This window comes from Oncorhynchus kisutch, linkage group LG30 (genome assembly GCF_002021735.2).
Source record: "Oncorhynchus kisutch isolate 150728-3 linkage group LG30, Okis_V2, whole genome shotgun sequence".
In the NCBI taxonomy this organism is placed as follows: Eukaryota; Metazoa; Chordata; class Actinopteri; order Salmoniformes; family Salmonidae; genus Oncorhynchus; species Oncorhynchus kisutch.
Window position 1 is genome coordinate 22,317,007 of NC_034203.2, and position 25,551 is coordinate 22,342,557.

General features: G+C 42.9%; 1 protein-coding gene across 4 annotated transcripts in view; it reads left to right on the plus strand.

Moving 5' to 3' along the window:
* The window catches only part of dlgap1a (discs, large (Drosophila) homolog-associated protein 1a), a 120,369-nt gene that overhangs the window by 68,149 nt on the left and 26,669 nt on the right, over positions 1-25,551 (plus strand). For 2 of the 4 annotated variants that reach the window (XM_020467432.2, XM_020467433.2), the window contains exons 3-5: positions 9,452-10,587; positions 16,486-16,712; positions 25,327-25,522. In XM_020467432.2, the coding sequence (XP_020323021.1) occupies positions 9,520-10,587; positions 16,486-16,712; positions 25,327-25,522 (1,491 nt within the window). In that variant the 5' untranslated portion in view covers positions 9,452-9,519. The remainder of the gene's footprint in view (positions 1-9,451; positions 10,588-16,485; positions 16,713-25,326; positions 25,523-25,551) is intronic. The other 2 variants (XM_031810162.1, XM_031810161.1) reach the window with 2 other exon arrangements.

Sequence of the window (25,551 nt, forward strand, 5' to 3'; positions counted from 1 at the left end):
CAAAACAAACAGCAAATCCATCCAACAAGTTTGTAGATTCACAAGCCTGATGTAATCATTGCATGCTAGGAATATGGTACCAAATACTAAACTTTTGACGACACATATAAATTAATTTGTCCCAATACTTTTGGTCCCCAAAATTGAGAGGACTATGTGCAAAATTGTTCCAAAAGGTTCACCCAGTATGGATGAAAATACCCTTCAAATGAAAGCTGACAGTCTGTACTTTAACCCCACAGTCATGTATACTTTCAAAGTGCTGGAGTACAGAGCCAGAACAACAAAATGTTTGTCTCTGACCCAATACTTTTGGAGCTCACTGTATATCAGGATGGCTTCCCAATGCTTTTCTATCTTAGAGTGGTGATGAATGATAGTCAAAGCAAAGTCCAGCCAGGCATTCACTCACAACCTGACAGCACTGAGAATGGGAGACTTTTGAAGGCCTTTGACATCAGTGTGTTTCAGTGTGTCACCCTGGCCCAGGCAGCATCATAATAGGCCAAAGCAGGGCTGTAGTGACAGGGAGACGGGTGGAGAAGAGGCCCTCTCATTACAGACCGGTAGAGCTGTGGACCTTTAAAGGGTTGGCAGAGGATTGTCAGGAGACATCATATGATGGATCTCTGCACTTCAGAAGGGACAATAGCAAGATATTGAACCCTCAGTGGCCTGTCACTCCTATTGTACAAGACACCTGAAATATCATGATTCATATCATAACCCAGCAAGAAAGTGTGTCACTGTTGTTGAATTACCTTCTTAGAGAGGGCCAATACCCAGTAAATAGTTACAGAGAGTAGGTCCTTGTTTGATTGGTTACAGACGTTGATACCTTATTTTTGTTATTTTCGTTATTTTACATTTTTAGGGGGAGTGGATATTGCAAATAGACTGTGGTTTCTGTCAATGTAACTGTCTGCATTATTTCCAATCCCCCATATATATATATATATATATATATATATATTAGTATTTATTTTCCTTTATACATACAGCTTATATGTACTATATACATTTCATGGACACAGTATATTTTACATTAGTTATCTTTTGTTTGTTTTTAAGTCCCGTCCTTCAGCTACCCTCAACCCCTCCCATCACTCTCTGAAGACTATCCAGTTTTGATTTCTATTTGTCATATCTTTTTCAACTGTGCTGTGATTGTTTCACAAAAGTTCAGAACGTATATACATTTTACGGACACAGTATACTTTACATTAGTTCTCGTTATTTGTTGTTTTTAGTCCCCCCCTTCAGCTCCCCTCAACCCCTCCTGTCCATCTCTGAACACCATCCAGTTTTGATTTATATTTGTCACATATGTTTCAACTGTGCTGTGATGTTTCACAAAAGTTCTGATCCTTTCTATTCTCATAGTTTCTACGGATTGTAAATTAAAGATAACATTATTTGCTACGGGTATTATTATATTATTGATTGATTGATTGCTCCAAAACCTCCATAAAAAAGCCAGACTATGGTTTGCAACTAAACATGGGGACAAATATCATACTTTTTGGAGAAATGTCCTCTGGTCTGGTGAAACAAAAATAGAACTGTTTGGCCATAACGACCATCGTTATGTTTGGAAGGAAAGGGGAAGGCTTGCAAGCTGAAGAACACCATCCCCACCATGAAGCACAGGGGTGGCAGCATCATGTTGAGGGGGCCTACAAACCTGACTCAGTTACACCAGCTCTGTCAGGAGGAATGGGCCAAAATTCACCCAACTTATTGTGGGAAGCTTGTTGAAGGCTACCCGAAACGTTTGACCCAAGTTAAACAATTTAAAGGCAATGCTACCAAATACTAATTTAGTGTTTGTAAACTTCTGACAAACTAGGAATGTGATGATAGAAATAAAAGCTGAAATCATTCTCTCTACTATTATTCTGACATTTCACATTCTTAAAATAAAGTGGGGATCCTAACTGACCTAAAACAGGGAATTTTTACAAGGATTAAATGTCAGGAATTGTGAGAAACTGAGTTTAAATGTATTTGGCTAAGGTGTATGTAAACTTCAACTGTATAACATTCTATTGGTTGCAAGACTTTTGTATAATACATTTAATTGAAAAACTATGTTTTGAATCCCGCGTTTTGTGTGTCAGTTCATAAACCATGTGCCATGAAATTGGTACATCGCAAATCTCCTCCCACGCAATCTGTATGGCACAGAGGTCAATTATTTGGTCCTTAAATGAAACTGGTATACTTTTTTATTTCTCACAATTTTCTTTAACCAATTGTGGCATTTAATGCAGGGCTAACAGACACGTTCCTTACTTTCTCCCTCTTACACTTGCCTCTTCCATTTTTGCGGTAATGCTGCAATTAGCCGGTTGTAATGTTGGATAGTTGTTACCTTATTGGTAATTAGGAACACTTCAAAACCTAATCTGTGTCCCATCATATTACCTATATAGATAGTGCACTGCTTTTGTCAATGGCTCTGGTCAAAATCAGTGCACCATTTGGGACGTAACCCTAGTGTTGAAGTATTTGGTATGTTCAGATTGTGAACCCGGAATGTAAAGGCAATATGTGGAACAATTGTGTAATGTCAGGATTGTAAATGTGAATGCTTTTGAGTAATGCTGTCACTGTATGGTTCTTTATCTCAGTTGTTCAGGTTGTCAAGGTTACGCTGCTGGCTCTGAAAAGACATTAGAAAAAAGAGAAAAGCAAAACTGATCAAAGGAGAGAGCGGAGTCCCACTCTCCTTTGGACATGGTCTGTTTGTCGACAGCACTCTGATACTGTCTAGCAGGAACTTCTCTCTGTGTGTCTGTCAGATTATTGCTTTGAATTACAATAATCTATTTATCTGTTTGTTAGGAAAAATGATTCTCAGTGGTGATTCAAATGCTTGACGGTATGCTTGGGAATGGGATAGCTAGCTACCATATCTTTCTATGCCCTCTCCACACTCTCTCTCACCCTCTTTCTCTCCCCCCTTCTCTCTCTCGTTCCTATCTCTGTGTCTCTCTCTCTACCCTTTGTTCCATCTGCTCTACTTGCCTCTGTGTAATGACCCTTTTCCCTCAGAGACCAATTACTCACTAACCGTAACCACTCTCATTAATATTTACTGTATGAAGCATACTGATGGATAGTTTTCATGCAACACTATTGTAATTACACATATAGTTAGCTATTCTGTGATTGGTGATTGTGACATCCAAACCACTGTTTCCACATCTTTGAACAGAACCTTAATATTATTGGACACTCTTTAACATAAAATGTGAAGTATCTAGGATAACGTTGCGTTGGAAATTATGAGTTCTTCTTTTTCACTAGGAAACTTCAATCAGTCAATCAATCAAATGTATTTATAAAGCCCTTTTTTTTACATCAGCCGATGTCACAAAGTGCTATACTGAAACCCAGCCTAAAACCCCAAACAGCAAACAATGCAGACATAGAAGTGTGGTGACTAGGAAAAACTCCCTAGAAAGGCAGGAACCTATGAAGAAACCTAAAGAGGAACCAGGCTCTGAGGGGTGGCCAATATCAGATATGTCCATGTCCTGGGAAATGTTCTTGTTACTTAGAACCTCATGCTAATCACATTAGCGCACGTTAGCTCAACTGTCCTGTGGGGGGGGGGACACCGATCCTGTAGAGGATAAGCAGCCTGCTGTCTGTGGAAAGCCAAGTATGTCAGGGAAGCCAGCATCACATTTTCCCCATGCAGTGGATGGTCCTCTGTGGAGTCAGAGGTGCTGCATACTGTACTTCAGATGTCCTTTGGGAGTTTTCTCTCTGTATGTGTTTAAGAGACCACCTTCCAGACTCACACACTGTCTGTGTTCCAAATGACCCACAGGGCTCTGGTCAAAAGGAGTGCACTATGTAGGGCGACAGGTGGTTAGAGCATTGGACTTGTAACCGAAAGGTTGCAAGATCGAATCCCCGAGCTGACAAGGTAAAAATCTGTAGTTTCTGCCCCTGAACAAGGCAGTTAACCCACTGTTCCTAGGCCATCATTGAAAATAAGAATTTGTTCTTAACTGACTTGCCTAGTCAAATAAATAGATAATAGGGTGCCATTTCTGAAACAGCCACTGTAAAACTTCAGATAATTTCTGTTCCTCTCTAGACAATGGCAGAGCAGATATAAATATATGTATGTGTTACAGCTCTTTCCAGTTATTCAGATTTTTATACAGTATCAGTCAAATGTTTGGACACACCTACTTTTATTTAACCTTTATTTAACTAGGCAAGTCATTCATGTTTTTTAAACTATTTTCCACATTGTAGAATAATAGTGAAGACATCAAAACTATCATGTTGTAACCACAAAAGTGTTAAACAAATCTTTTGAGATTCTTCAAAGCAGCCACCCTTTGCCTTGATGACAACTTTGCACACTCTTGGCATTCTCTCAACCAACTTAACCTGGAATGCTTTTCCAACAGTCTTGAAGGAGTTGCCACATATGCTGAGCACTTGTTGGCTGCTTTTCCTTCACTCTGCGGTCCAACTCATCCCAAACCATTTCAATTGGGTTGAGTTCAGGTCACCTGATGCAGCACTCAATCACTCTCCTTCTTCGTCAAATAGCCCTTACACAGCCTGGATGTGTTTTGGGTCATTGTCCTGTTGAAAAACAAATCATAGTCCCACTAAGCACAAACCAGATGGGATGGCATATCGCTGCAGAATGCTGTGGTAGTGTGACATGAATTCTAAATAAATCACAGACAGTGTCACCAGCTAAGCACCCCCACACCTCCTCCTCCATGCTTCACGGTGGGAATCACATATGCAGAGACCATCCGTTCACCTACTCTGCGTCTCACAAAGACACGGCGGTTGGAACCAAAAATCTCAAATTTGGACTCATCATACCAAAGGACAGATTTCCACTGGTCTAATGCCCATTGCTCGTGTCTCTTGGCCCAAGCAAGTCTTTTCTTATTATTGGTGTCCTTTAGTAGTGGTTTCTTTGCAGCAATTCAACTATGAAGGCCTCATCTCAAACAGTTGTTGAGATGTGTCTGTTACTTGAACTCTGTGAAGCATTTGTTTGGGCTGCAATTTCTGAGGTGCAGTTAACTCTACTGAACCTATCCTCTGTAGCAGAGGTAAATCTGGGTCTTCCTTTCCTGTGGCGGTCCTCATGAGAGCCAGTTTCATCATAGCTCTTGATGGTTTTTGAGCCTGCACTTTCAAACTTCTTGAAATGTTCTGGATTGACTGACCTTCATGTCTTAAATGATGGACTATCGTTTTTCTTTGTTTATTTGAGCTGTTCTTGCCATAATATGGACATGGACTTTTACCAAATAGGGCTATCTTCTGTATATCACCTCTACCTTGTCACAACACAACTGATTGACTCAAACGCGTTATGAAGGACATAAATTCCACAAGGCACACCTGTTAATTGAAATGCAATCCAGATGATTACCTCATTAGGGTGGTTGAGGGAATGCGAAAAGTGTGCAAAGCTGTCATCAAGGCAAAAGGGGGCTTCTTAGAAGAATATAAAATATATTTAGTTTTGTTTACCCCTTTTTTGGGGGGGGGATTCCATATGTTTTATTTCATAGTTTTGATGTCTTCACTATTATTCTACAATGTAGAAAACATTGAATGAGTAGCTGTGACCATATCTTGCCATTTCCACTCCACAAGCGTAATTTGTGTTAATTATAGACATGATGGCTGCATCAAATACTTATAAATCATTACTGTGTGGGTTGTCATTATGTGTTTCCAAAACTCCCATTCCTTGGCAGCAGCTAATGGGGATCCCTAATAAATACAAATACAAATACAAAACTAGCTCTCTCTCCCACCACAGAGAGTGATATCAGGAACATGGGGTGGGTTGGGGGCTGAAGCAGCGGTTCAACCCCCAGTACCATTAGAGGATCACAGTGGCCAATAATAGCCCAATAATAACATGGCTGGCTGCTCACTCTCTGCCACCCGTTGAGCCCTCTTCCTTCCTGCTGTGTGTGGCGCCATGTGGCCCGGTGTGTGCTGCTTCCTGTCCTGAAGGACGTCACACAATTAACACAGCTGAATGAAGAGCCCCTCCGCCTGCTGCAATTACTCTGATGCGCCTTGCATGTCAAAGAAATTAATCGAGCCGATGTTTGTGCTCTCGTGTCTTTGATATATATTTCAAGACGTGTGATTCAAAATACTGCCTCATTGTTAAGTATGTGGTTATGATCTGTTCTATTGTACAGTGCATCCAGAAGAAGACAGTTAACATATTATTGTTGTCAGTGTTGGTTGGTGGAGAGGAGGCTTTTCTATTTTCTTTTTTTACATTTTCTTCGGATGGGGTAGAGGTAAAAAAAAAAGAGTCAAAGAAATATGTACTAAGATAACCCCAACCCATTCCCCCCGCAGTCCCCATCCACCCACCTGCATCCTCCCCACCCGGAAACCATGTTATAATATTAAATGTTTTCGCAGCAGTGCTGCCTGCCAGCAGTGATCTTCTCTGAGTGATTCAGAGATGCAAGGGGCTATCATTGTTAAGTAACATAATAGATGCAAAGCATTTAATATTTTAATTCATGCACTTTGAAACTGCAGGGCACTCCCTCATCATATGGAGGAATGTGTCTACCTGATTTAGGGGACACAGTAAACAGTTGGGAGTTGGGGCCAATCTCCTCATAAAACATTTCCTTGGTGTTATGTACAGTCTGTGAACAAACTGAAAATGTATAAATTGATGGTGCGGATTATGAGATGCCAAGGTCATATTTTTCCATATTCTGTTCCATTTGAAGAGTTGTTCAGATTCAATCCGATCTGTGGACCTTACTTTTTTAATGGCTAGCTCAGAATATGAACTTTCCAAAGGTTGTTTATATATTAAAGAGATCAGTGCTTTTGGGAGCCCAGATAATGTTTTTATAAATCCCGTCATTGGATGGTTCGGTAGTTGGGTTTCCCAAGGGACTCCAAAAATTGTTGCAAGCAGCATAGTCAAAGTCACCAACACTCTGGATAACATAAAAACAGTCTAACCAGCTCTTCTAGGGCGAGTAAAATGGTCAGAGTGAGGTGTTCTCTCATTTGTGTCTGGAAGTAGCGAGCAAGTTGGCCAACGTTAGTCATTTAGCTTGGGTGCTTGACTGCCGTTGTGAGGTCAGAACGCTCTGATCAACCCTACTCCTCGGCCAGAGTGTCCAGTGTGTACTCAGAACACTCTTAGAGCGAAATGCTCAGAATTTATGAATGGACAATCTGACAATGCTCTGAATTTACGAACACCCAGAGCGCACTCTGAGCGCTCTCTGGCACTCCAGAGTGAATTTTCGAACTCACCCATAGACAAAAGGAGTTGCCTGGTAATGTGTATCTTTCAAATCTTGGAATGTTCTCCATCAGTCCATGATATTGGTAAGAGTACAGATTACACATTTGGACCATTGGAGGGATGTGAAAGGCCACCTTCCAGATCACAAGGCATTATTGTGAAATATTGGAGTATAGGCATAACATTTTGATACCCAGTTGCAATGATTGAAGATTTTGCACCAAATTGTGCAAGCAAAAATTGGTCCAAAACATAGTTTACATTATTTAAGGGATATATCAGTGAAGACCACCTCTTCCATGGCAATATGAGACACCATATTTCTCTCTATACTGAGCCAGGGGGCAGAAGAATCATGTCTAAACCAATTTAGGACGGGGCGAAATGCTAGTGACTGGAAATACGATTTAACGTTTGATACAAATAGTCCTCCTATGTCTTTCCCTCTTTGCAAATTCCAGTAGCCAGAAGGGGGAGCTATGGGACGCAGTGAGCTACAGCAAAACATTTTTTACTAATCAATCTACACACAATACCCCATAATGGTTTTTAGAAACGTTTGCAAATGTATTAAAATAACCAAAAACAGAAATACCTTAATTACATAAGTATTCAGACCCTTTGCTATGATACTCAAAATTGAGCTCAGATGTATCCTGTTTCAAGTCATCATCCTTGAGATGTTTCTACAACTTGATTGGATTCCACCTGTGGTCAATTGATTGGACATGATTTGGAAAGGCACACACCTGTCTATATAATGTCCCACAGTTGACAATGAGAGCAGAGCAAAAACCAAGCCATGAAGTCGAAAAGGAATTGTCCATAGAGCTCCGAGACAGGATTGTTTCGAGGCACAGATCTGGGGAAGGGTACCAACAAATGTTTGGAACCACTAAGACTCTTCTTAGAGCTGGCAGACTGACCAAACTGAGCAATTAGGGAGGTGACCAAGAACCTGATGCTCACTCTGACAGAGCTCTAAAGTTCCTCTCTGGAGATGGAACAACCTTCCAGAAGGACAACTGTCTCTGCAGCACTCCACCAATCAGGCCTTTATGGTAGTGGCCAGACGGAAGCCACTCCTCAGCAAAAGTCACATGACAGCCCACTTGGAGTATGCCAAAAGGCACCTAAAGACTCTCAGGTCATGAGAAACAAGATTCTCTGGTTTGATGGTTTGAACTCTTTGGCCTGAATTCCAAGTGTCACGTCTGGAGGAAACCTGGCACCATTCCTACGGTGAAGCATGGTGGTGGCAGCATCATGCTGTGGGGATGTTTTTCAGCAGCAGGGACTGGGAGCATAATCAGGATCAAGGGAAAGATGAACGGGGCAAAGTACAGAGAGATCCTTGATGAAAATCTGCTCCAGAGTGCTCAGAATCTCAAACTAGGGTGAAGGTTCACCTTCTAACAGGACAACGACCCTAAGCACAGAGCCAAGACAATGCAGGAGTGGCTTTGGGACAAGTCTCAATATCCTTGAGTGGCCCAGCCAGAGCCCGGACTTGAACCTGATGTAACATCTTTGGAGAGACCTGAAAATAGCTGTGCAGCGACGGTCCCCATCCAACCTGACAGAGCTTGTGGGGATCTGCAGAGAAGATCTACCCTCACACATAATGGTCTACCCTCACACATTACAAGGGGGTAGGATGCCGCTCCTTTGATATTCATGGAGATTCACTCATGACTAGCACATCAAAATACCAGACAGCCAGTCAAAAAACGTGGGCCATGGGAAACTAGCTAGTGTCGCAGAGGAAATAAATCACAGCTGAACTGTGGCGGAATTCTTGAAGTGAAGCTTTTTACTCTTTGACATACCCTCTGTGTCTGTCATTCTCAATGCTAGGAACCCAATACTCCTCTGGTTTTGTGAGTGTTTAAATCAAAATAACCTCTCAGAGACTAATGCTTTACTGACAAAGTAGATTGTGTATGTTAAAAAATACTGATTTAGGATCTCAGCTCTCCCCACCACAATCCTAAGCTTCACAATTATTAGAGTAGATATGAGAGATAATTATTAGAGTGCATTGTTTTTGGGAGTATAAAAGCGCAGAACAGAAGGAAAATACAATGTCTACATTTTCATTTCTTCTAACATTTTGTTGTTTCTCCACCTCTGTCTTTACAGCTCCTATCAGGAACATCATCTGCAGTGGTTCCCAGGTTGGCCCACTGTCTGTGGACTGAACAGACACCATGAAGGGTCTATCAAGCAGCCGCAGCCACCACCATTTGGTCACCTGTGACCCTGGTTCCTATGATGCCCTAGGCCATGGCCACCACCCTGACCGCAAGCCCTACCTGATCAACCAGATGGACATGCCCATGTCCCACCCCTCTGACCACGCCTACTACACCCAGGTCCAGAGCCAGCATAACCAGAAGAACCACACGGCCTTCCCCTCAGACAGTAGTGTGGTGCCCTATGGGACCTTCCCCAGACGACACTACAGCAGCTCACACCACGAGCTGAAGGATCGGGTGGGGATGGATGAGTGTGCTGTGGTGCCCTATGGTGTGGGTGTTGGTGTGGGTAACATGCTTCCTAACAAGGGCGTCAACATCCGCCTGCCAGTCAACCTGCTGGACCAGTTTGAGAGGCAGCCGTCATTCACCCGGGACGGCTACCACACGCTGCAGTACAAGAGGACGGCACTGGAGCAGCGCAACGACAGCCCCGGACGCATCCGCCACCTGGTCCACTCCGTCCAGAAACTCTTCGCAAAGTCCCACTCCTTGGAGGGGCCAAACTCCAAGCAGGGAAGCATCAATGGCAGCAGGAACAGCCCCGAGAGCGAGACGCCCCCCACGCAGAAGCACCGCAAACGTAGCAAGAGCAGGGAGCGCTGCAAGTCAGCTGAGCCCAAGCACAGGAGCCCCACCTCGGGGTACTGGAGCTCAGACGACATCCTGGATGACCGAGACGTCTGTCACAGCCTGTTGCACAGCCCCACTGGAGTCATGACCATGGGCCGCCACCCGGACAAGTCCCAGTCGCAGTACTTTATGGAGGCCTACAACACCATCAGTGAACACGCCATGAAAACGTCGCGCAGTAATAACGACGTAGTAAAACACACCTGTGTCCCCTCCCATATCCCCATAAGCATGGACGCCCAGCTCATGAAGAAGAGCTTGTGGTCGTCCAGTCTAACGGTGAGCAGGGCTCGCCAAGTCTACCAGAAGGCCTCAGTAAATTTAGATCATAAAGCGCTAGTGAAATCTGAGGCTTGTCAGCAGGAGCGCTCATGCCAGTTCTTGCAGGTATGCAATCTTTAAATTCACCCCTAAACCCAAACCCCCCCTTGCCCACCTACCTACCCCACTGGAGAGGACCTACCCCCTCTCCACTTTCATTTGATTTGAAGAGAGAAGTAAGTGCAAACCAGTAGTGGCCTTACTTCCTTTAGTAGGCTTTTTTCTTTTAAACCCATCAGTGACTGGCATTATTTCCTGTTTATAAACCTCTTAATTTCATAGATTTCCCAGTTCTTTAATTATTACCTAATAATTTTGTGTGGTGTGTGTGTGTTTGTGTGTGTTTGTGTGTGTGTGTGTGTGTGTGTAAGCATGCGTGTGTACTGTGTGAATATTCTCCGGAAGTTGTACACAAAGATTACATTGCCAAAACCATCACCTGTGAAATTCCACTCACGAGACACAGTTTGCACAACAAGAGCACAAATAGCACATCTCTAAATGGATCTAAGCACTCATTTTCAACTCAGTTTATTTGCAGAAATATCCAAATACTGATTATGAATTCTAATGTTAATGTAAATAGTATGTAAATGTTGTTCTCAACAATAGTTCATCTCCTCTCTTTCTCACGCTCACTTGTTCTTCACTGAATGTATTTTCTAATCACTGAATATCATAATGACATAATAACCAGACCATAATAACCATAATGACCAGACATGTAGGAGGGGTTTTATGTATGATAGGCTAATAGAAGACATTGAGACACAGTCAGCAATACTGTGAACCAGCACATTCGTGGATGTTTCCCATGTACTCCTTCATATCCTGCTACAGGTGAAGGATCTTAATTTGATTACCCTGTTGCAGAAGAACATTCCTGCGATGCAGGATATTTGAAACTTGTAGTGTATTTGAGGTTTAAACAGGCTTCTGAAGTTAGTCATTTCCACTGTGAAATTTCAGACATGATTTTCCCTTACGAAAAATGTATCAACCACTTCAAAAATTACCATGAATTATAATCCACATAATAATTCACATTTTCTTCTCTTTCTGCCGTATATAGTAACTCTGTTACCATAGAAACACCCACCAACAATAATGGCAGGATTGATTCGAAAGTTGGGATAGGATAGTGGTAGCTGTGTTATTAGTACAAATGGAGACCAATTACCTATATGTCTGTGAGTCGAGTGCCATGTGAGGAAAGATGGCAAAGATTTTATGCAGCTTTTTGAAATTATGTAAAAAAATATATACAAAAATAAAACTGGAGCCAAGCATTTTGATTTCTCAAATCTCAGATCTAAACTTCTAAATGAGTGTAGTTATTTTGACAGGGATGTTGTGTTGTGAGTAGACTTGTTATGTATTTTAAAGTATTATTGATACTGTATTGTGTACATGAATGTCCAACAGGGAAGACCCCAGTGACAAATACACATGCACAGTACCCAATCACTGACATATTCTTGGAATTATTTGCTGCCGCCTTAGCCAGGCATCACAACATTTAGATCTCCACATATTCAGCCCCACACTGTGTACAGTGAACGGTTAGCTGCAGTAAATACAAGTAACCGAAGCTGTTATAGGGGAGTTGTCACAACAACAAAGTGCTGAACACATAAAGTACGGTATTTAAGATTCAGCACATGTTAGTTCTGTGTGAACTTGTGAAGATAGGCCTATTTCTGTGGCGAGCATGTTATACTGTGTTCTACAGATGTAGGATTTTCATTTGAGACCGTTTTCTACAGCAGGAAAATAATCCTGCAGCAACAGGAAAGGTGAATTATTATGTGGATTATAATTCAGGAAAAGTTTGTGGTCATATGCACATCCTTAAAAACATAGGTGTTGGGCTAATGAATAATACTAGTAAAGAGAAGGAAGGCCCGCTGTTACGCTCTTTGATGGAAGGATCGGACCAAGGTGCAGCGTGGTAGGCGTACGTCTTGCTTTATTCAATGAACACCGAAAAAACAACAAATACAAATTAAACGTAAAGTTTAGTAGGGCTAAACAGCATAGTACCAAAACAAGATCCCACAAACTACAGGTGGGAAAAAGCTGCCTAAGTATGATCCCCAATCAGAGACAACGATACACAGCTGCCTCTGATTGGGAACCATACCCGGCCAACAAAGAAATAGAAAACATAGATTGCCCACCCTAGTCACACCCTGACCTAACCAAATAGAGAATTAAATGGATCTCTAAGGTCAGGGTGTGACACCCGCACACTGTTCATGCTCCCAATTCAACGCTTTATTGACAATGTGTAGATCCGAAAGGGATCTTCGTCAGGTCAAATCCCCAAAATATAAACATTTCACCTCACATGACCATTACGCACATGACGCATGGTGGGTATGGAAACAATTCAAATCACTTTGCGCATAGACAGTCATAATTAATCACAGAGGTACATATGGTCATCAACCAAGAGTTTGAGATCAGACCATTTCTTAGGTGAATATGTTATGTTGATATGTCCTGCCATCCAGGTCTCCACTTGGTCATTTTGTACATTTGTATATATTAATCAAATCAAATCAAATCAAATTTATTTATATAGCCCTTCGTACATCAGCTGATATCTCAAAGTGCTGTACAGAAACCCAGCCTAAAACCCCAAACAGCAAGCAATGCAGGTGGAGAAGCACGGTGGCTAGGAAAAACTCCCTAGAAAGGCCAATACCTAGGAAGAAACCTAGAGAGGAACCAGGCTATGTGGGGTGGCCAGTCCTCTTCTGGCTGTGCCGGGTGGAGATTATAACAGAACATGGTCAAGATGTTCAATGTTCATAAATGACCAGCATGGTCGAATAATAATAAGGCAGAACAGTTGAAACTAGAGCAGCAGCACAGTCAGGTGGAAGTTGAAACTGGAGCAGCAGCATGGCCAGGTAGACTGGGGACAGCAAGGAGTCATCATGTCAGGTAGTCCTGGGGCATGGTCCTAGGGCTCAGGTCAGTTGAAACTGGAACAGCAGCATGGCCAGGTGGACTGGGGACAGCAAGGAGTCATCATGTCAGGTAGTCCTGGGGCATGGTCCTAGGGCTCAGGTCCTCCGAGAGAGAGAAAGAAAGAGAGAAGGAGAGAATTAGAGAACGCACACTTAGATTCACACAGGACACCGAATAGGACAGGAGAAGTACTCCAGATATAACAAACTGACCCCAGCCCCCCGACACATAAACTACTGCAGCATAAATACTGGAGGCTGAGACAGGAGGGGTCAGGAGACCTTCTTCTGTAATTACTACATGTGCCCATCTCATTGATATCAAATTATTAGAGTTGTTTTTGAAATAGGTCAGTGTAATTATATCAATAGCCACCATGCGTCCTGCGCGTAATGGTCACATGGGCAGGAATTCCAAATGTTTCCAGCGTAATCATTTTTTACTGTTGCCTAGATTTAAATTTGGACCGGTATGTATGTATGTATATATGTATATATATATATATATATATATTATGTGTGTGTGGTATGGTATGTATGTATGTGATTGACTATGTGTGTGTGTGTGTGTGTGTGTGTGGTATGGTACGTATGTAATCCTTTATGTGATTGACTATGTGCAAAAGTAAATTGTTTCCACACCCACCATGTGTCATGTTCATAATGGTCATGTGAGGTGAAATGTGTGTATTTTGGGATGTGAGTGCTCAGTCAGTCTGTTTGACCTGACGAAGATCCGTTTCGGATCAAAACGTTGTCAATAATGCAGCGAATTGGGAGCATAAACAGTGTGCAGGCCTTCCTGTTCTTTACGATTATAATTAATGGACATTTTTCTAGGGGTTGATGCATTTTTTGTTAAGGAAAATCAAGTGGAAATTACAGAAGCCTTTTTAACCCTTTACAGTTGTGGGAATTGGGCTTATTGGGCTTATTGGAGAAGAAATATGGAATGTATATGCATAAGGGAACAGTTTGGAGATGATGGGAAAATGATTAGACAAAGACTGAATCCAAAACTTAAAATACACTGTTGATTTTAGGTGCATTTTGCATTAACTGTACTTTTTGCTGCATCTGTTGTTAACGAAATCTGAAAATACTCTGGATTTGAGTGAGAGGTCTAACTGGTGTTTCCAAGGGGCCACATACCTCTTCAAAGAAATGTAAATGCACTTTTATGACTCAAAGGAGAGTCTTCAGCTATTAGGTGCTTTTTGAGCTCTCCTACCTGTGCATTTGAGGAACTACAGATATCAAACTTGTAGTTGTTTTCTTTGAAACACAGCCCTGCATCCCCGCATTTACACAATTACTGTTGTTGTTTACACAATCCATAGATGGTCCATTATAAATCGGAATCTGGGTAAGGTGGGCATAATTTGAAAGCTTGTTCTATTGACTAGCTAAAATATAAAATACGATCTTACAGTGTTAGGATTTCACTAGGCAATTCAGTGAAGCAGGTCTTAATTTTAGTGCGCATAGAATGGCGTCATGAGTGCATTCAGATGTGTGGACCACAGCACATTTTCTTCAAAACACAACAAACATAGGCTCATTCTGGTCAGGGAAACCCAGGATGGAACACCATGTCATCTTGTAACTGTACATCAAACATAGTGATCATAAATGTTGACACTGTGTATGACATGAGTTTTATGATATGGAAATGTCTCATCTTTCAAAATACATTGAGTCCTCGTAATTTGCAGCATTTCCCTTACTCAGACAATAAAACATTTGCTAAATTTTCCCAATAACTGGAGGGGTGCGGGCAACTTCTTGTTGTGCGTGCTGCTCATGTTCAGAATGGCTGTCATTCAAAACCCATACAGCGCTGTGAAGCGGAGACCCTGTGCTCTGACATCAGGTATAGCATTTTATTGTATAGCCACTGCGTTCTCATTTAAGCACTTATCAGTGTCCAAATCTGCTATTTTCAACCCGTATACAGGAACGAGTGTAAAAGGCTACACCTCAAATACACTACAAGTTTTACATATCTCCTGCAACAGGGTGACCAAATTAAGATCTTACATCTGTAGTGTGTGGGCATGCAGCCGCTCAGCTGTAATAGAGTAACTCTGCCTCCACAGCCTCCTTTTATATTCAACCTGCTAATTTCTGCTCTGACGACAAAAGCCCTAGTAGCCTAGCCTGCCCAGCTCTGGCTGTCTCCCTAGTTACCAAGGCTCCTCTCCCTTTGCAGATTCATGTAATTACTAAGTCTTCGGAGAAGTGGGATTCTCTCTCCTCCAGCATCAACTTCGTCTCCAAAGTATTTTTGAATACAATATGGTAACTTCCCAAATTGGGTATATCACTGGAAGATTAATAGATCTTCTCTGGTAACACATTCTTTCACTGTGTCTGAATGAACCTTTTAGAGAAGGGGCACCATAATCCCTCTCTGTATGGACGTAGTAGTATTCCTGTTAGTAGTATTCCTATCAACTATTATACAATAAAGAATAGTTTGGAAGTTCAGGTTGTGCTATTGTTTGTGCCCTAGTTTTACTAATTTGTTCAACACATATTTATGGCTACCTCATTGTGTTTCAACTTCAATCCATTATTTCCCTCACACCTATACAAAGCCTTAAAATACTTTGTTTCAGGCTAGCTCAAATGTTATACCACCCCGATGATGTTGTTTGAGCTCAGATAGACACCCTAGTGAACATCCTCTTGATAAGTCTTTGTGTGCCCTTAGGAGGACTCCACACTAGCGGATGCCCAGGTTGTCAGGAAGATGTTTTTAGTGTAATCATGTGAACTCATACCAGCCTCTTCCTTAATCACTTGTTTATTACCTTCAATGCTCAGTATGAGAGATAGAGAGAGGTAGGGGTCTGACTGTGCGTTGGATGTTGTTGTGATGCTGCATTGGCAGGACCGGACCAGGTAGATGTGGGTTCATGGCGCCATACAGTCATCCGTGGAGGTGCCTGATGCCCTGTTGTCACCTCCCCCGTCCCCACAGGTGCCACAGGACGAGTGGAGTGGCTTCTCGCCTCTGGGGGGTAAGGAGGATGACATCCCATGTCGACGCATGCGCAGCGGGAGCTACGTGAAGGCTATGGCCGAGGAAGAAGACAGCGAAGACTCGGAGGGAAGTCCAAAGCCATCGCCAAAGGTCCAGGCCCAAGGTCGACGGGCCAGCTATATCAAAGCCACCCAGCCATCACTGACTGAAATGACCACCTTAAAGTAAGACTCTGCGCTATGACATTTTAAAGTGACGTTGACTTAATTTCATTATCATAGTCCATATGATTTCACATTATTTGGAGCATGATGTGTGTACTTAAATGACCCATTTACTGCAGTGGGGGAGAAGCATAGCATGAAGAAATCAGACAACCGTTTAGGATAAGGTCCTCCAACCCCCAGCTTTATTGGTACCGTTATATAGAGGGGTTGCTCGTAGATTCCAGTATCACTCTGGCACATCTGAGACTTCCAGCTAGAATTAGTGAATTCATTAAAGCAGCATCCAATTCAAGAGACAGCCAAGCCCGGCACCTGTGCATTTTCCCCTGCATGCCGTTCCACTCAGTGAGTAAAGAGTATTAATGTTTCAAACACCAGGGGAAATGACTGGAAGGTTCTCCTGACTGTAGATGAAGTGAGAAGCTATTTTAAAAATGAACGTTTCAGTTGAAAAAGTACAGTATATTCTAAGTTATATAATTATGCTCTTATCGGTTTATTATAATCTTCACAATGAACAAATATGTCAATCCCTAAGCATTGCAAGCATCTCTCAATTTAAATTTGAAAGGATCTTTGACAAAAGTTGAGCTAAAGGCACTAGGATTGTGAGAAAAGCTTCCCTAACCGTGACTGTGATCCGTGTTCTAAATCAGCTTGAATTTCTGTCTGAAGCTCTGCATGCCTCATGACCTTTGATAGTGTACTGTGCCTCTCCTAGTTCTGTTGTTCATGTTATGAACTCCACTAGGCGTCTGAAACCGTTTGGCAGGCACTAAGGGATCCTTAGATTACCACATCTGCCCGATGGTTACTGTACTGTATGTGGGCCATGCAGATGTACTACTGAACTTACTGTGGAGTAATGATGTGATCATCTACACTGATAAATCACCTTCCCAATCAATAAGAACAACATTGATTTATTACAAAAAAAGGAATGCATTTAATGTTTTAGGAGATAGATCAGTGTAATAGTTTTACACTTTTGTTTCATTTTCTCTCTTTAACGCCAGCCTACAGTAGCTAATAGGCTCCATAGACTTTGCACTAACAGCAGGGATATGATTAGGTTCTCCCCAGAAACACACCAGGCCTGTCTCTGTCTCTAATTAAGTGCCCACACTGCTAGAGAAGGTATGCTGAGCCTGGGGACTTCTCTTTAAAAGTGCTGTACTCACAGATTGGAACTTCATTGCTGTGCTGTTTGAGATGAATTACAGGCAGGGTATGTGTCATCATTAATGATATATGCATTTTGATTCAGTTATCATATAGGCCCGTTTAGATTTTTTTATTATGGTGTTATGGTAATGTTTAATAGCAGTCGATATAATGTATGTGTCCCACATTTCTATGTGCATGTGTGTACGTATTCTTGACATTTATCTGTCTTCGTTTACTGCTTGTTAGATAATACTGGAAACATATTGGTTTATTCCACACCAATGACATCATGCATAACCAAATTCCTTAACATCCCAACTCTGAGGCAGCCGCAGCTCTTGCTTCGCCTTTCAAGCACTTCAGGTTCCATCTTCTTACATTTCTTTTGTTCTGGATGTAGTCGGAGTCCAGCTCCCAGAAGGCTTGCTGGACCACAGTGGAGTTTCAGTAGGAGCTTCTGATCCAAAAGAACCATGCTGCAGCAGCAGAGTAGACACGGAGTTTAGACAGAGTTTCTCAGGTGCCAGCCCAACTCAACCCAGCACTGTCCTAGATGTCTATTCTGAGTGGCTTCCCTCACTGCTGCTGCTTAGCCGAGGTGTCTGTCAGCACGGCAGGCGAGAAAGATTTGCGTGGGCAGCCTTAAGTGAATTTAGCTGTTTCTCCTCAGCGCTGTGGTCGCTGGCTGGCCCGACCTGCTTTATGGGAGAATGCATAATGTATGATCCCTTATTGATGTCACTTGTTGAATCCACTTCAATCATTGTAGATGAATGGGAGGAGACAGGTTAAAGAAGGATATTTAAGCCTTGGGACAACTGAGACATGGATTTTGTGCCGTTCAGAGGGTGACTAGGCAAGACAAAAGACTGAAGAGCCTTTGAACGGGGTATGGTAGTAGGTGCCAGGCGCACCAGTTTGAGTGTGGTTAAGAACTGCAACGCTGCTGGGTTTGTCACTCTCAACAGTTTCCCGTGGGTGTCAAGAATGGTCCACCACCCAAAGCACATCCAGCCACCTTGACACAACTGTTGGAAGCACAACTGTTAGAATGCTCTATTGATTTAATGGCATTCATTGTTGACCAGTTGAAGAAGGATTTTATTGAAATGAATAACACGATTAAAGACAAACGCACAGCTCTACAAATAGCTGTTAATGATGATGGCATATTCAATGAACTGATGAAAACTAACCAAGCGCTCCAGGACAAGTTGTCTACAGAAAGAAACTTAAAATCAAGAAATTCAACCAAGACAAAAAAGACAAGGCAGAGGATAGAGTCTACTTCTGGAGAAACCCTGACAGGGGAGGTCCTGCTACCCGTCTCCATGGCAGACGCAGGAGGGATGCTGCAAACTTCGATCCACCGCCATCGGATCAACGCTCTACAACCAGCGCCTCATCGGCTTCCAGTGGTACTTTTTTATTCAACGAGAGACTGGATGGACGGAAGGGCGGAGGTGGCTGCGGGCACGCGCATCGACGAGATGCCGCACCCGACGGGGTAAGAAGAAACGACTATCGGAGGTAGAGGAGACCGTTCACACGGTCCCAGAACCCACGGGACTGAGTGTCTTTAATTTATCAAGCAAGATATTGAGCCCTGCCCATGTCTCTTTGCTTAATAAAGGGTTATCTTTTGTGCCTACAACCCAGTGCAACGATGTTGATGTTAAGGTAGACAAGTTTTTTAGAAACATCCGTTTAAGGGAATACTTTAGCTCCCCTAATTCTGACACTTCCATTGAACCAGTAGGTTGCTCTCCTGCACATACTCCGACTTCTTTTAGAAGCAAGAGTTATTTTATACCTCCAGCCAATCGCACACGAGGGCAGTATTGAAGCTATGGAACATTTTCTTCTGCAACGTGACCCTAACGAACTACCTTCCAGTGCATGCATTATAACATTGGCTGAAATAGTACTCACACATAACTATTTCATGTTTCTAAACGATTTCTTTATTCAGACGAAGGGTACTGCTATTGGGATCCCCCATGGCTCCTAACTATGCTAATTTGTATGTGGGTTATGGAGAAACAGTCTATTTTCAATCCTCTCAAAGGTGTTTTCTTGCCTAACATCATTATTTGGAAACGGTATATTGATGATATTTTTGTTCTATGGAGGGGTGATGCAAACTGCTCCAGGCATTCCATGCTTTTCTTAACTCCTGTTCTGAGCATTTGAGATTTACTATGCAATCTGATACACGTCAAATCAGTTTTCTTGATCTTCTGATCTTGTGTGAAGATAATGTTCTATACACTGATCTTTACAGGAAGCCTGCTGATTGTAACAGTTTGTTGAGGGCTGATAATTGTCACCCACTTCCCTTGAAAAATAGTTTGCCCTACAGCCAATTCTGTCGAATCAAAAGAATTTGCAAAAAACAATCAGATTTCGACAGAAATATGGCTGAGACGCAAAGAATGTTCAAGGAGAGGGGCTACAAAAATGATCAGATTAATATTGCCATTGAGAAAAACAAAACGAGACATGACCTTTTTCAAGGTCAGTCTCGCAAAAAGATGCATTCTTGTGTTCTAACTACCCACTATTCAAAGCGTTCTGAACAAATTAAGGGAATTGTTCACAAACATTGGCACATTCTAAAATCTGATGATAGTCTCGGTAATGTGTTTTCGGACTTTCCCTTGGTCGTATTCTCGCGGGGCAGAAATCTCAGAGACCAATTGGTACACTCTGATTTACCACCCCAAGATATTCCTGAACAACGTCTATTTGGGCACCTACTGGATGGAAATTACAAATGTAATGGCTGTGCTCAATGCAATGGCACTTATAAATGTAGTATAAATGTAGATCCTTCAAACACCCACAAACAGGGAAATCGATCCCAATCAAAGGTGTTATTACGTGCTCCACTAAGGCAGTTATTTATCTTATAACTTGCCCTTGTGGTAAAAATTATGTGGGTAAAACAAAGCGCGAATTAAAAGTACGTATCTCAGAGCATCGTAGCACCATTAGGTGTAAAAACTTTACTTACCCAGTTGCGGCCCACTTCTTGGAGGCAGGCCACTCAATTTCGTCGCTTCGTCTCGATTTCGTCTCCCTCCCTAGGAGAGGGGGTGACCTTGATAATTTATTGTTTTAACGAGAGGCTGCCTGGATCTTTAACTTAAAGACCCTTGCTCCCTTCGGTCTCAACGTAGACTTTGATCTGAAGCCATTCTTGTGATTATTGTGACTTTGCCATTGTAATTGTTTGTAAGCTTGTGTAGTCAAATGAATTTATGATCGTATGCTATCCATTTGTTGTTTGTATGCTGTTTTTTGTATGCCATTTTAATATTTGATAATTAACCAATGATATTAGGCCACTCTTGGCCATGATTACAGACACCTGTGTCTTTTGACACTACATAAACGAGTCATCCCGCAGTGTTTGTGATTATACCCTGATGAAGACAGCTTGGCTGTCGAAAACGTTGGTAATTACATTTGTGCATCTGAGCTCCTAGAGTGTGCGGCTCTCTGTTATTTTCAAGGAAGCATTGGAGTCGACATGGGCCAGCATCCCTGTGGAATGCTTTTGACACCTTGTAGAGTCCATGCCACGACAAATTGAGGCAAAGGGGGGTGCAAATGAATAATAGAGAGATGTTTCTAATGTTTTTTACACTCAGTGTATAATGAAGGAGCAGAGTGGACAAACATGGAGTCAATGAATTACGAGATCTTGTTGGACGTACTTTAAAAAAAATGTTTTACCTTTATTTAACTAGGCAAGTCAGTTAAGAACAAATTCTTATTTTCAATGATGGCCTAGGAACAGTGGGTTAACTGCCTGTTCAGGGGCAGAACGACAGATTTGTACCTTGTCAGCTCGGGGATTTGAAGTTGCAACCTTTCGGTTACTAGTCCAACGCTCTAACCACTGGCCTACCCTGCCGCCCAACTTACCATAGTCAGCATTAAGGAAATCTGATGTGAATGTGCACTGAGGATGTACATCTTGTTGTGATCTATTTTCATCTGGTTTGTTTGTTTTTTCCTCCCCAATTTCGATCTTGTTTTATCGCTGCAACTCCCCAACAGGCTCGGGATGCGAAGGTCGAGTCATGCGTCCCCCGAAACGTGACCTGCCAAACAGCGCTTCTTACACCCGCCCACTTAACCTGGAAGCCAGCCACACCAATGTGTCGGAGGAAACACAGTTCAACTAACGACGAGGTCAGCCTGCAGGTCCCAGCCCGCCACAAGGAGTCGCTAGAATGCGATGAGCCAAGTAAATCCCTAAGTAAAGCCCCCTCGAATCCAGGTCTGTAGTGACGCCTCTAGCACTGCAGTGCCTTAACCCGCTGCTCCACTCGGAAGGCCCTTGATTATGTTTTGATGGTGAAAATTAGACACCGCGTGTTATCGAACCAAAATAGACTATACCTCTCAATTGTGGTCTGAAAAAAGATTTGTATAATTGAATGTTCCAGTGTGATGATCCATGGAGCTATAATTGTGACTACTGTACAGCTTGGCAGTTCCCCAGGAACGTCTCTCTTTGATCTGTCCATCTGACGTCACTACAGCTAACAGTACCATACCTTTGACTGATGGTCAGAGTGAAGTGGACTACAACTCACATGCATCACTAGATGATGATGACATGCTTATTTTTCATAAGAGCCCATGACATCAGAGAGTAGCCTGATACCAGATCTCAGTACAAAATGGCGCCGACAGAGAGTGTCTCCTCGCTTCGAGTTCTTAGGAAGCTGTGCAGTATTTAGTTTTTTTATGTATTACTTCTTACATTGTTACCCAAGGAAATCTTAAGTCTTATTACACACAGCTGGGAAGAACTATTGGATATAAGACCAACGTCATCTTACCAACACTACAACCAGGAATATGACTTTCCCTAAGCGGATCCTCTGATCGGACCACCACCCAGGACAATGGATCTAATCCCAGTAGCCGATCCAAAACAACGGTGCCGCAGAAGGGGCAGAAGGGGCAGAAGGAGCGGCCTCCTGGTCAGGCTCCGTAGACGTGCACATCGCTCACCACTCCCGAGTATACTACTCGCCAATGTCCAGTCTCTTGACAACAAGGTAGATGAAATTTGAGCAAGGGTTGGCTTCCAGAGAGACATCAGAGATTGTAACATTCTCTGTTTCACAGAAACATGGCTCTCTCGGGATATGTTGTCAGAATCGGTTAAGCCACCGGGATTCTCCATGCATCGTGCCGACAGAGATAAACACCTCTCTGGGAAGAGGAAGGGCGGGGTGTATGCTTTATGATTAACGACTCGTGGTGTAATCATAGCAACATACAGGAACTCAAGTCCTTCTGCTCACCCGACCTAGAATTCCTTACAATCAAATGCCAACCATTTTACCTACCAAGAGAATTCTCGTCATTTATAGTCACAGCTGTGTACATTCCTCCTCAAGCGAACACCAAGACAGCCCTCAAGGAAATTCACTGGACTCTATGTAAACTAGAAACTATATATCCAGAGGCTGCATTTATTGTAGCTGGGGATTTTAATAAAGCAAATTTGAGAACAAGGCTAGCTAAATTCTATCAGCATATTGATTGCACGACACGCAGGGCTAATACTCTCGACCACTTCTAGGCCCACCCCCGCCCTCCCTTTGGCAAATCTGACCATTACGCGATCTTGCTCATTCCGTGTTATAGCCAGACACTCAAACAGGATGTAACAGTGAGAGGAACCATTCAACACTGGTCTAACCAATCGGAAGCCACGCTTTAAGATTGTTTTGGTTACACGGACTGGAATATGTTCCGGTCAATCCCAGAGAACAACAATGACCTATACGGTGACTCGGTGAGTGTGTTTATAAAGCAGTGCATTGGAGATGTTGTACCCACTGTGACTATTAAAACCTACCCTATCAGAAACCGTGGATGGATGGTGGGATTCGCGCAAAACTGAAAGCTCGATCCACTGCAATTAACCATGGAAAGATGACTGGAAATATGGCTGAATATAAGCAGTGTAGTTATTCCCTTCGCAAGGCAATCAAACAAGCAAAATGCCAGTACAAGGACAAAGTGGAGTCACAATTCAATAGCTCAGACACAGTACGTATGTGGCAGGGTCTAGAGGAAATCACGGACTACAAAAACACAAACAGCCACGACACGAACACCGACGTCACGCTTCCAGACAAACTAAACACCTTCTTAGCCCGCTTTGAGGATAATACAGTGCCACCGTCAACCCCATTCACTGCGTCTCCATGCACGCCTCCAACTCAATCATCAAGTTTGCAGACGACACAACAGTAGTGGGCTTGATCATCAACAGCGACGAGACAGCATACAGGGAGGAGGTGAGGGCACTCAGAGTGTGGTGTCAGGAAAACAACCTCTCACTCAACGTCAACAAAACAAGGGAGATGATCGTGGACTTCAGCAAACAGCAGAGGGAGCACCCCCCTATCCACATCGAAAGGACCGCAGTGGAGAAGGTGGAAAGTTTTAAGTTCCTGGGCGTACACATCACAGACAAACTGAAATGGTCCACCCACACAGACAGTGTGGTGAAGAAGGCGCAACAGCGCCTCTTCAACCTTAGAAGACTGAAGAAATGTATGTTGTCACCCAAAACCCTGACAAACTTTTACAGGTGCACAATCGAGAGCATCCTGTCGGGCTGTATCACAGCCTTGTACAGCAACGGCACCACCCTCAACCGCAAGGCTCTCCAGAGGGTGGTGCAGGCTGCACAACGCATCACTGGGGGCAAAGTACCTGCCCTCCATGACACCTACAGCACCCGATGTCACAGGAAGGCCAAAAAGACCATCAAGGACAACAACCACCCGAGCCACTGCCTGTTCACACCACTTCCATCCAGAAGGCGAGGTCAGTAAAGGTGCGTCAAAGCTGGGACCGAGAGATTGAAAAACAGCTTCTATCTCAAGGCCATCAAACTGCTAAACTGCAATCACTAACTCAGAGAGGCTGCTGCCTACATTGAGACCCAATCGCAGGACACTTTAATAAATGGATCACTGGTCACTTTAAACAATGCCACTTTAAATAATGGAACTTTAATAATGTTTACATATTTTACATTAATCATATCACATGTATATACTGTATTTTATACCATCTATTGCACCTTGCCTGTGCCGCTCGGCCATCGTTCATCCATATACTTAAATGTGCATATTCTCATTCACCCCTTTGGATTTGTCTGTATTAGGTAGTTGTTGGGGAATTGTTCGATTACTTGTTAGATATTACTTGCCTGTCAGAACTAAAAGCACAAGCATTTCGCTACACTCGCATTAACATCTGCTAACCATGTGTATGTGACCAATAACATTTGATTTGACTTTGTGCTGTCTTACCAACTCCTTGTCAATGAGTGATCATGCTAACGTTAGTAGGCATTATTATTAACACCTGTTTGTTGACTTGTCGTCATTGGCAGGATCTCCAACGAACACTCTCCGAAGCTGCAGATCAGGAGCCACAGCTACCTGCGGGCGGTGAGTGAAGTTTCCATCAATAGGAGCCTGGACACCCTGGACCCCAAAGGGCTCCTGGACCCCAAAGCGCTGCTCTCCTCACCCCAATACCGCTCGCGAAACGAGAGTTACATGAGGGCTATGAGCACCATCAGCCAGGTTGGTGCTCCCGGCATTACGTCACCTTC